General features: G+C 45.1%; 1 protein-coding gene across 1 annotated transcript; it reads left to right on the plus strand.

The window, feature by feature from the left end:
• Positions 1 to 5,342: 5,342 nt before the first annotated feature.
• Positions 5,343 to 12,052, plus strand: LOC140515538 (olfactory receptor 3A2-like). Its single transcript, XM_072626304.1, has 2 exons — positions 5,343 to 5,627; positions 10,981 to 12,052. Exons 1-2 carry the CDS (start codon positions 5,438 to 5,440, stop codon positions 11,976 to 11,978), a joined length of 1,188 nt encoding a protein of 395 aa, XP_072482405.1. The 5' UTR covers positions 5,343 to 5,437; the 3' UTR covers positions 11,979 to 12,052.
• The last annotated feature ends 861 nt before the right edge of the window (positions 12,053 to 12,913 follow it).

Below are 12,913 nucleotides of genomic sequence, written 5' to 3' on the forward strand. Positions count from 1 at the left end.
AGAAATAATTAAAACAAAAATAATAGCAGATTTTAACATCCCCCCCTCAGAGTTTATCTTATAGAAAGAGAAACAAAAGAGAAACTGTTTAATTGAATAAACTGTGGGGAAAATTAGAACTAAAAGATATCACGTTTCAGAATGGGAGACCTGAAAACATACACATTTTTCAGCACTCCATACAACTTTTACAAAAATTGATTGTGTAATAGGCACAGAAATATTGTGAACAAATGTAAAAAGGCAAAAATACAAAAGACATTCTTTACAGACCATAACGTACCAAAAATAGTCATCAGTTCAGGGATTACAAACAAAAGACAGACCCAGAGGGACACTTAAGAATGAAATCCTAAATGACTGAGTCAAATAACAAATCATAGAAATAATAATTATGTGAAATACAAGGTTAATGATAAAACAAAATTTCTAAAATTTCTGGGATGCAGCTAAAAAGCAGTCCTCAGGAGAGAATTATATCCATAAAAAAACATATACTAACAAAATAGAAAAAGCCAGGATTGATGAGCTTAATGTACATTTAAGAAATGAGAAACCCAACAAATAAACCCCAAATAAGCACAGAAGAGGAAATCTTGAAAATTAGAGAGGAAATAAATAAATTAGAAACTAAGAGGACTATAGAAATCAAAAGGTGGTTCTTTGAAAAGATTAATACCAAAATCAATCGACACTTAGCCTGCCTGAGGCTAAAAGAAGAGGGTAGAAAGGCAAATCAACAAAATAAAAAATACACAAGATAAAAATCGAAATCAAACAAAAAATTATCAGAATTTTCTATGCATAGCTATATACCAACAAGACTGAGAACACAAAAGAAACAGAGGAATGCCTTTAAAAGTATAAAATACTCAAACTAATAGAACAGCAAACAGAGACCTCGAATAATCTCATCTCAGAAAAAATACGTATATAAAAGTAACTTTAAAAGAACTACAAAAACAAACAAAAAACCTTGTGTTCCTGCCAGATTTGTGAAAATTCTACCAAACTTTTAAAGAATGACAAAGAGCAGTACTGCCGAAATTACTCCCCAAATGAAGAAAGACATGGCACATTTGCAGATTCTTTTACATCCAAAAGTATGAATTGCTTAGGAAAAACTCTCTATTTGATAATAACTTCTGAGTAAACTTGAAAGAACTCTGGCAGAAATTAGTTTTAGAACAACACCTTATTCTGTATACCACAATAATTTAAAAATAGATAAGTCAGATGAATATTAAATATCACACCATAAAGAAATCAGAAAAGAAGCAGATCAAACACCTTCTACAACTATGGTTAGGAGATATATTCTCAACCAAACAGGGGATGGAGACAAATCCAAAAGATAAAATAGATCACTTTGATAATGTGAAACTGACAAACTTTTGCACAAACAAAATTAATACATTTAGGACAAGAAGTGAAGTGGGGAGGACCTGGAATCTCTGCATCAGATTTCTTGGATAAGAGTTTCATATCCAAGATACACAACCAACGAAATATATATGACCAAAATCCATCATCATCATCTTCCTCTTCCTCTTCTTCTTCCTCTTCCTCTTCTTCTTCCAAAATGAAATCACTATGTTGGAGTCAAGGTATGGTGTGTCCAACTATGGGTGATCAGACCAACACAAGTTTCTAAGAAGGCTCTATCACAGGTCAGGCACAAATTATCCACATAAACATTTAGAGTGAGAGGATTCTGGGTTTGGCTGACATGTCCAAACTGGAGCATCTGAAACTCTAACCTGAAGTGATGGAATTAGGGCAAACTAGAAATCAGTATCAACGAGGACCACATAAAAGAAAACTGGAATGAGAACAAACAAATGAACAGAGCAGCCCAATGAGGCTTTAGGGAGGAGCTAAAAACTCTTCTTTGGCCTGAAGCCATGTGTTCACTGGCACCTAGGCTGACTCCTCTTGAGGAAACTCCATAGGTTCATGCACCTTATTGGCAGTGAGAAGGTGAGTACTTGCCTAAGGTCACACAGCTGGTATATGTTCGAGTACACCACACTGCCTGGCACTGAAATTGAGCTGCGTTAATATTTCCTAAATAAGCTTCATGTGCCATATTTATATTCAATTCTAAGTTCTTCTTTAAGCGTGTAAAGCATTATAGAAATGTTAAATATTATTTTTATTGCTGTTGGTAAGGAATGCCACCTTCAACTTGGACTCACTATTGGATCTTTTCCGTGACTTTGGTGAGCAGTTCGAGCTCAGTGGATATTAATGAGCAAAGCTGCCAGTGAATGGCAGAGACTTGATAAAGCTCCGTTATCCCTCACTCTATCTGAGCCCGCCCTGGGGTGGGCCCCAATTTGCCCGTATCTCCTCCTGGCTCCATTTTGAAAGACAGAAGGTGGCAGTACGTTAGCATTTTCAAAGGACATTTTTACAAGTTCCAAAATCCTGTTGGGTTCCCCAAGTATTTTCCAGCTTGCAACCTGGGTCGTTAATAACCTCACAGCTCCTGGAGCCTTCTCATTCACTGGTGAGAAGGTCCTTAAGCAGATTTCAATGCTTGTCTTCTCTCCATCCCTTGATTCACTTCTCCCTCTGTGGGCCACAATTCATGGTGGGTAACAGTGTTCATCACACCTTCACTAACTGAGCAGTTTAAGGCTGAGAGGAAGATGGCAGGAACCTAAAAGATTGATACCAACCTTTAGGATGACTAATAGTGAGAGGTAAGGGCCACACTTTCCCAGAAAGTGGATGATGGCTTCCAAACTGTCATGAGTGAGTCCATGTCACTTCCTGGGCCTCAGTTTTTCCCTCTGCCTTTTTTGTAACTGTTATATTGGGCCTTTTCTCCCAATTCTGATGGTTTGTGAGTCTGAAAGCTGGTCCAAGTCAATGAGTAGGTGGGTCTTGGTGGACTTGGCTCCAAATTCTGTCATATTAATGAGCAAGGCTCATCCACCAGCAACAGGGGGATTCCTATCTCTTTCTACCTTATTCAAAATAGTCTCTGTTATCATTTAGCAAGATTCATCCTCTCTACAGTTGTTTGGGTTCAAGGTTGTCAGAGTATTAGTAATTGCTTTGAAGGCAAGATCTGTATACAATAAAGAGGAAAGAGCTTTCCCAGGGGGTATTTCCAGTTCCTTCTGCTTCCAACAGTTCCACCTTGAGACAACCATAGGGGCTCTCGGGTTCCCCCAAGCCCTAAAAACCCCCAACCCTGCTAACAAGGCCTCCCTTAATTAATGAGTGCTCATTAACAAGACTTCTGGGAGGAACACCAAGGGGGGTGGAGCCCTGAGACAGGAATGATCTCTTTCCATCACTTTATAAATACTTCAGCTGGGATGACCCTGTCCCAGAAGCCCCTGGCTAGAGCCTGGAGTCTAGAACACAGAGCCTGGGGCTTAAAACAGAAAGCCTGGTGAGTACCCATCTCACAACTTCTTCCCTTTGTTCCACAAGAACAAGCAAATCTCAGAATAGGAAGGGATCTTTCCCATTCTTTCAGAGGGAGGAAACTGAGGCACAGAGAAAGAAACCTCTTCAGGGTCAGAGAGTGAGGTTATTGAACCACAAAAAGTAGGATCATAGAGCTGGAATTTACCTTTGAGGCAGTCCAGTGCATCCAATCCCCTCATTTTACAGATGAGGAAACTGAGGTGAAGTGATATGTTCAGGGTCACATAGCCAGTAAGTAGGAGAGACAGGGATTCTTCCCTTTTTTCTGAGTCACGGATCCCTTTAGCAGTCTGGTGAAGCCTACAGACCCCTCTCAGAATGATGTTAAATACCTCAAATAAAACACAAAGCATTATAAAGGAATCCAAAGGTTAACGAAAATGAAGTAGTCAAAGATGGTAGATTAGGGCAGTCCCCTAGGTGAGCCTCCCCAACATTCCACTCCAAGCAACTACAAAATAACACCTCCAATCAACTTTTGGAAAAGCAGAGACAACAAAAGGTCCACTGAAACACTTTTCTCACCTAAGGACACTGACAAGGTCAGTGAGAGAAGTCTGTGGCCTTAAGGTGAAGGTCTGGCCTGATCCCACACAAGGCAGCAGCAGCAGCTCTGGGAGCTCTCAGGGTGAGAAGGGCAGGGTGGGGATAGGGAGGGGGTGGTCAGACAACTGGTCAGAAAGAGGTTACGGGGCCCCTTTGCTGGCACTGGGCACAGTTGGCACTGACTGGAAACTCTATTGCCTATATGCAGTCCCGGGTCACAGTTCTAAGGCAAAGGGAACACTAGCAGATGCCCAGGACTGGGGCCCTTTCTGGGTAAAGACCAGAGCACAGACCAGGAGAGCACCTCAGGAAGGTATGGCATAGGGAGACACCGGAGTAACCTGTTTATGCCCTTAGTGATGTGGGAGAAACTCAGAGACAGGAAAAGAAAGATGGAAAAGATGGAGAAAGAAGAGATATAAGAGAAGTGGGAGAGGAAGAGGAGAGGAGACAGAAGAGTGAAAATAGAGAAAGAAAAAAATGAGAGATGAAGATAAAGGTGAGATAAAGAGAAAGGAGAGGGAGAAAGGGGAGAGGAGAGGAGGGGGAGGACATGACCATCTGGCAGGTTCAACGCAGTTCAACGAGGACTTATTTGGTGTGTATATACAGGACACTAAAGCTGGGCAGTGGGGATAGAAAGACAATCCCTTCCCTCAAGGACTTTCTTTTCTACTGGAAGATACAACTTATGAACAAACAAATCGATACAATGTAATTTGGCTTTAAAGCAACGGCTTCCTGTTCAAGGCAGTGCCTTAGCTGAGTTTGGGAGGAAGCCAAGGAATCTAGGAGAGGGAGGAGAGAAGGAAGTGAATTTGGGGTGGAGGAAAGTCTAGGTCAGGAAACAGGACTAATAGGAAAGAAATCTGGGGGAAAAAGGAGAGCAGAATTGGACAGGCTGCCAGCTTGTGTGTTCTCTAGCAAAGGGCTGCAGAAGATCCTCAAGTGAGAGCTTACGAGGTTGGACCCATGCTTTCAGAAGAGAGTTTCGACACCTCTGAGGAGGAAATAATTAGAAGTTGGGAGACCAATCTGGAGCCTACTACCATAGTCTAGGCCAAGGGTGACAGGAGCCTGACCTAGAAAATGGTGGCCATGGGATAGAGAGAAAAACAGATGGGAGAGGCGTCTGGAAGCAGAATTGAGAGATTTGGCTAATTGGTTGCAAAAAAACAAGTCAGAAAATAGGTTCTAGATTTCAAGGATTCAGATTAAATTAAAGGCTTTATATATAAAGTATAATGGGCTCCTGGCTGGGGACAGGATGCAGCTTTAAAGGACTGGCAGAAATGGGTTTACCTGAAGTCTTCAAAAATCTCACAGAAAGAGCTTTAAATTGGAAAGGAAAAGTAAACAAAGAAACTACCCTTGGATAGCTAGGGAGCTAAGAACCTAGTACATGGTTATGAGGGAGGAAAACTAGCAGTAGAGAGCAGCAGAAATGCTTGGCAGACTAACTCCTAGAAATGAGCCAGAAAATAATGACAGCCACCCAAGCAGAGACTTAGCTAGCAGTCCACAAATGCACCAAGCATGGGATTTTAATGCAAGGAGGAAAACAAGGATTCCCAAATCTCATGGACACTTGGCAGAAGGAGGACCCATAACTGGGCATATGGCTCCAGAAGCAGGTGAGAAAGACATTGTATGGGACATTAAGGAGATATGATCATGTGAGGAATTCTAAGAATCAGATGAAGGGGAAACCCAAGAAGGCGGCACAGAAATCACAGAACAAAAATGACTAACAAGGGGGAGAGGCAAGATAAGTAAGGGAACAGTTAAAAAAAAGTCATGGGCCCAGAGAAACCACACCACTGGGTCCTGAGAGAGCTGGCAGCCATGACCGCTGAGCCACTGGCAGGGATACCTAAAAGAGCCTGGAAGGGGAAGGGATGCCACGGGGTCAGGGAAGGGTAAGTGCTGTCCCAGTTTGCAGAAAGGGAAGACAATAGAGCCTGTTAATGATAGACCAGTGAGCTTGACTTTGATACTTGAGAAGATTCTAGAACCGATTGATGAAGACATAGCTGATAAACCTCTAGAAAAGGAAGCAGTAATTGCTTGGGGGTTGCATCAAGAATGGGTCATGCTAGATCAAACTCATTCCTTTTTGTGGACAGGATTACTAAACTAGTAAGAGGAAACCATGGCATAGTGGATAGAGAGCTGGCCTTAGAGCCAGTAAAACCTAGGTTTGAGCCCCTGGCATCTACTGGCCGTGTGACCCTGGAGAAGTCACTTAACCTCCCAGTGTTCTAGGCAATTCTCTAAGACTAGAAGTTGTAACCTGCATGAGTGGAGGGAATTTCCTCATCTGGGAGTATCCTATATCAATAAAATCACAGGTCTGGTCCCTATCTCTATCTCCACACAAACTACCAGATGAGGGGGATTCTATGGCTATAGCTCAGCAGGGCACTAGATAAGGTATTTCATACTATTCTTATGTAGAAGACAGAGAGACAAGGACTAGGTACTAATACAATAATATGGGTTTCAAGTAGTTCAATGTCAGTGTGGCAAAATGTCTCCATTTACCTGTCCCAGGGATCTTGGCTTGACCCTGCTTCCCATTTTTATCAGTGGCTTGGAGAAAATCATCAGATTTTTCAGATGATCCCAAGCTGGATGACAGATTTGGAGTCCAAAAGTAGCTTGACAGGCTAGCATTGAGCTGAATCTAAGAGAAGGAAATTTAATAGGAATAAATGTAGTCTCACACGTAGGCAAAAGGAAAAATAAACTTTCTATGGGGGAGGTCTGGTTGGGCAGAAGTTTGAAACCAATCTGCAGGTTATAGTGGACTGCAAGCTTAAGATGAGTCAATAGTGCGATGTGGCAGCCAAAAATGTCCATGCCATCTTGGGCTGAATTAATAAGGAATAAGGGCTGTCAGGAATAAGGAGGTGACAATCCCTCTGTCATCTGTCCTTGTCAGATGTTAGCTAGAGGATTGGGTTCAATTCTGAGCACCATGGTTAAAGAAGGATATTGATTAGCTACAGAGTGGCCAGAAGAGGGCCATCAGGATGCTGAAAGTCACTGAGTCCGTGTCATATAAGAATTAGTTGTAGGAACCAGGAAAATTTAGTCTGGAGAAGAGAAGATCTGTAAGAGCTATCTCACAGCATCTGAAGCCCCGGCATGTGGATTAGGCATTGAACTGGCTCTTGAGCTCCAGAGGTGGTTAGAGTAGAAACTCCTTCTGTGGATCTTACGGACTAAATGGCAGCTAACACCTCTTCCAATTCTCAAATTCTATGATTCTGAGTATACTTTAGGCTATTTGGGCAGAAAGAAGAAATAGATGGGAAAGGGAAGGAACAAGCATTTATTAAGTACCTACTATGTGCTGGGTATCATGCTTTACAAGTATGATCAGTAGGGAGTGTGAGTGCCTGAGTGAAGGAAGGGACATTGGCAAGGGAAAGAACCAATGAGGAAGCTGGAGAGATAGGAATGGTGGAGAGAGATGGTGAGGAAGTAACAGACAAAACACTGCAAGGTGCTGGAAATGAGAGGAAAGCTGGAGGAGGAATGGATTGAGAAAAAATGAATGTGTTGAGTCTGAGATGCCTGCAGTCTGTCAACATGCATAAGGGAGCTGAAAAGTGGAGGTGGGAGAGGGGGTCTGGGAGACAAAGGTGGAAATATCAGGGATCCAGCCTGGAGAGGGATGAAGACATGGCTGGCCTGGGCATCTACTCTCCTGAAAATGGAGGCACTGGGAGGAACCAGTCAATCTGAGCAAGAAGCCACAGGACAACTATGGGAACATGGCCCACAACCAGTTAGTAATTCTAGACCAAAGACTAGGGCTGCCTATATACATCGGAGAATCATCTGTATGGAAAAGATAGTTGAACCCATGGGTGCTAGGTGGCGTCACAGCGAATAGAGAGCTGGACTTGGAGTCAGAAAGACTTGAATTCAAATATGACCTCAAACATTGACTAACTGTGTAGCCCTGGGCAAGTCACTTAACCTCTGTCTGTCTCTGTATCCTCAGTTGTAAAATGAGGGCTCTGGTTTGATAAATGCGATAATGTCTGTAAAGCACTTAGCACAGTGTCTGGTTCATAGTAGGTCTATATAAATGCTTCTTCCCTTCCTCTCCCTTCCCTCCCGTGGGAGATGATAAATCAGCAAAAGAGAGGAGAGAAGGGGGAGGACCCAGGACCAAGCCTTGGGGGACGCCCACAGGGAGGCTCAGAAGGGGCAGTTCAAGTCAAAGAACCAAAGCAGAAGTCAAAGAAAAAGTGTGCTGAAGGACGGAGTGATCCGCAAGAGGGAAAACTGAAAAAGCCTATTGGGTTTATCATAAGAAATGATGGGTAGCCTGAGGGGCAGCAGCAGAATGATGAAGATGAAGGAGCAAATGGAAGCTAGGACAGTGGAGGCAAGAAATGAGGATGACTCTTTCTAGAAGCTTGACTGAGAAAAGGAAAAGAAATAAAAGATCTAAAGTACTGGAGGACCAAGTTCAAATTTAAGGACCAGAACAATCTTCATCCTTCTCGGGGACTCACTCCGGAATATTGGCTTTCTCACCATCATGTCCCAGGAGCCCCATCACACCAAAAGATCCTCTGGCCCTTTCTCCGATTGCTCATTTCCTCCAAGAACCTCCATTTGCAGGGACAGCCCAGGCCAAACATGTTACTCCCTCATTCCAACTCTCCAGGTCCCATGTAGGCATTTTCTCTCTCCAGCAGAACATAAGGAAGCTCTTTCAGGGCAGGAACTGGCTTTGGGCTTGTATTTGTACTTGTAGCCCTTAACACAGTAAGGACTGAATAAATGCTCCCTGACTTGTCTTGTGTACTTGTAGATAGCACAGAAGGGGAGGGATGTGAAAATGGGAGAGCTGCTGAGGATGATTCACACCCTTCCCTTCTCTGTCTGTCTCTGTCCATATCTCTGTCTCTCTTACACACACACACACACACACACACACACACACACACGCACGTGCTCCTCCCCATTCTCCAGTAGCTCCGTGTCGCCTTTAAGATCAAATATGAACATCTTTCTTTGGCTTGTGAAGCTCTTCAGAAGTGACCGCCTTCCCGGCTTTCCCTCTTCTCCCATGTTACTCTCTCCTCTGCAGTCCAACCATCGTGGGCTACTCCCTGTTCCCCACATCCATTTCCTGTCTCCACACCTTTGCACTGTCTGTCATTTGTGTCGGGAATGCAGCTCTGAAACTTTTTAAATCCTGATTTCCCTCCAGATTCAATTCAAACACCACCTTCTACCTGATGCCCTTCTGGGCCCCTCTGCTGCTAGGCCCTTCCTCCCATGATCACCCTGTATTCATTTTCTATATATTATGTGCAGAACATAAGCTCCTTGAGGGCAAGGCCTACTTCTCTTTCACTTTTCTAGCTCCAGAACTCTGCATATAGTAAGCATGTTTTCAGATCATTGCCTGAATGGTCAACAGGATGAGCTCCCAGAGGAGAGGGATGGGAAGGATGTCAATCCCAGAAGTACAGAGGGTGGACTTGGATCAGGACAAAAGCCTTTGATCAGCCATAGCAGCTACATGAGCACTCTGGCTAAACAGGCCAAGGGCCCAGCAGCCTTGTCACTCTTGAGGCCTCCAGGCCTCCATGTGCATCACTGACTGCAGTTCTTGGTTTCAGAGAACGGGGACAATCATGGTGTCAGTCCCACCTGTAGGCTTATGCTATGAATGGCCAGATTGTGGATGGCTCTGTTAGAGGAAAGTGTTCAAGAGCAAATGAGTCCTTGGGCTCAGGTGAGCTACTGAAGGGAGCCAGAACTCCACAAGTTCTGCTCGACTTATTTGTCAAGACCAGACATTGATGTGACCCCAAGGAATCCATGTCCAAATCATCTGCCACTGGCAGGAAACCAAGCCACAGCCATGATCACCTATCCGTGCCAGTGTAGCTCAGCACCTCCTCTGCACTGGACAGTCTTTGAGCTGCAGGCAGCATTGAGAAGAGGGTCACTTGCCCAGGATCACCTGACCAGCCAGTCTGTGTCAGAAGCAGGCCTTGAACCCAGGGCAGCTTCCTGGTTCTGCTGCCAGGCTTCTAGCTGCTAAGCCACACTGAAACCAAGGGCAAATCCCATCACTTCCTGGGCTTGACTTCCATATTTCTAGTAAAGAAGAGTGCCTCTTGTACTTGGCCGTTTCCTTTCCTGTTATGGCTAAGCAGTAAGAAGGAAGGAACGAACAGGAACCTGAAAGCGTTCATGCTCAGAAAATTCCCACTCTGATGCCTTCAAGGTAGAGAAAGTTCCATAAGATTTGATGTCAAAATTAGAGCCCCCAAGAACAATCAATCAGGGGTCTTGTGCAAAGCTCAGAAAACGTTTTTCCAACAATCTCCTCTATATTTCATTTTTCTATCTGCTCCCTAGTTTTCTATTCTATTTCATTCCCTTGAGAAACAAAACTCCTTTCTCTCCATACCTGTTTGGATCTGGCAGCAATCTAGCTTGAAGATGAAGATGAAGAGACATTAGGTGCAAACCAACAGGGCTGATCTTGATTTCAGTAAGACATGAGGAGACTCTGCATCCTCACTAAGGCACAGGATTCCAAGGACGTCTATAGTTGGTGAAGAGTGTTTTACTGAAAAAAGAGAGCAAAACACACATACCTGCAAATGCACATATACACACGCATGCACATATACTTATCAGCTCACCACAATGTCCACACCAGATGTGAAGAGGGATTTCCTAGAAAGGACAGGTTGGGTGGAGGACACTAGAGGTTGGAGGGACATCACATAGTCTGGGCAAAGGGTCAGGGAGTGTTGAGTGAGGCCACAGCTAGACATAGAGAGGTAGGGACAGATTTCGATGACCGCCTGAATCTGGTGGATGGGAAATGTGAGGAGAAGCCGAGATGCTGCTGAGAGCTGAAGCTTGTGGGGCAGGGAGACAATGGGGCCCCAACTCTGAGCTAACGACTCTATTGTACTGTGGCTTCTCCCTCAGCCATCTTCAATTCCAGTCATCTTGCTACTGGCCAAGAAGAAAGTCCACCCATGGACCTCCAACCTAGGTATAATGTGACAGCTGTGACAGAGTTCATCTTGTTGGGGTTGACACAGAGGTGGGAACTGCAGCCAGTCCTTTTTGTTATCTTTCTCTTGGCCTATGTGGCCACAGTTGGCGGCAACCTGGGCATCTTGGCTGCCATCTTGGTGGAGCCCAAGCTGCGTACGCCAATGTACTTCTTTCTGGGGAATCTGTCACTGCTGGATATTGGATGTGTCAGCGTCACAGTGCCCCCAATGCTAGTGCGACTTGTATCCCAAGACCAAGCTGTTCCCTTTGCTGCCTGCCTCTCTCAGCTCTTCTTCTTCCACCTGCTCGCTGGTGTTGACTGCTTCCTGCTGACTGCCATGGCCTATGATCGCTTCCTGGCCATCTGCCATCCTCTCACCTATACAACTCAAATGGGACAAGAAGTCCAGGGAGTGTTGGTGGCTGCATCTTGGGCCTGCTCACTTGGAAATGCATTGACCCATACAGTGGCACTATCCACACTTGACTTCTGTGGCCCCAATGTGGTGAACCATTTCTACTGTGACCTCCCCCAACTCTTTCATCTTGCCTGCTCTAGTACACACCTCAATGAGCTGCTGCTCTTTGCTCTGAGTATCATCATGGCAGGAGTCCCCATGGTCCTCATTGTCACCTCCTACCTGCAGGTAGCAGCTGCTGTGCTGAGGATCGGATCAGCAGAGGGTCGGAGAAAGGCCCTCTCCACCTGCAGCTCACACCTGGCTGTTGTGAGCATCTTCTATGGGGCTGGTATCTTCAGCTACATGCACCTGGGTTCCATGGAGGCCTCAGACCAGAGCAAAGGGGTTGGAATCCTCAACACTGTCCTCAGCCCCATGCTCAATCCACTCATCTATAGCCTCCGGAACCCAGACGTGCAGGGAGCCTTGCGGCAGGTTTTCACAGGGCAGAGAGTCTCAGCCTGAGGTGACCAGTGGCCTAGGCCCTTGGCCCCACTGATTTTTAAAGTCTTTCCTAGGTTCTCAGTGATCTCCCAGCTCTGTCCTCCACCTGACAACAACAGGTCCTTGCCCCTCAGCCCCCACTAGCCTAGGCTCTCATTCTTAGTGGTACCCTAAGCCTTTCAAAGGGCATCAGGCATCTCATAAGTCTTTTTTTAGCCTGAAAATTATAGGGATGAGTAATGTTGCCTGGTCTGAGGGAATCCTGAGGCTAAGGCTCCCTTCTTCATTGACCTCTCCTTAGGGGTTCTTTGTAGTCAGTCCCCATTTTTCTTCTCTCTTTGGCTGAAAACTGACAGGAACGGATCTTGACTGGAGGTGATCAGGACACTAGACTTTTTTCCTCAGTGGTTTTCCAGATTTATCATTGAGTTTCAGTAATCGATTCACTTTCCTTGACTGGACTATGACAAAATGAAAAGCAGAGCTCAGCCTGAAGCTTTTATCATTGGTGAGCAGCCTCTCCTGAGCTGCCCCAGGTCTAACGCGTCTAGAGCTCTCTTCCTTGAGGATTTCAAAACTGTGTGTGTGTGTGTGTGTGTGTGTGTGTGTGTGTGTGTGTCTCTCTCTGTCTCTTCTCTCCTCTCCTCTCTTTGTGTGTGTCTCTCTGTCTCTGTCTCTCTATTTCTCTCCCTCCCTTCTCCCTCATTTCTCTCCTCGAACCAGTGCTGAGAAGGCTGGGTGACAGACAGAGCTTGCCCTCAGGTGACCTTATCTTCCCAGGGAAACCCATGGGGGGAGGGGGAGAGGGAGAGGGAGAGGGGAAGAGAGAGAGTCCGAAATGGACAACGGGAGAGGGGAGGGGGAAGGCAATAGGAATGACGGGAAGAGGCGGAATGGAGTGTTTGCTCTAGAATTCTTTCCTGGGACAGTCAGCTCACTCAAAAGCACTCATTCCG

Source organism: Notamacropus eugenii, chromosome X (assembly GCF_028372415.1).
Source record: "Notamacropus eugenii isolate mMacEug1 chromosome X, mMacEug1.pri_v2, whole genome shotgun sequence".
In the NCBI taxonomy this organism is placed as follows: Eukaryota; Metazoa; Chordata; class Mammalia; order Diprotodontia; family Macropodidae; genus Notamacropus; species Notamacropus eugenii.

What these genes read in the sequence shown, in the direction of transcription:
- LOC140515538 (XM_072626304.1), top strand. Translation starts at nt 5,438, where the DNA reads ATGCTTGGCAGACTAACTCCTAGAAATGAGCCAGAAAATAATGACAGC. An exon ending in GCATATGGCTCCAGAAGCAG is followed by an intron (nt 5,628 to 10,980) that starts GTGAGAAAGACA and finishes CTTCTCCCTCAG; the next exon opens with CCATCTTCAATTCCAGTCAT.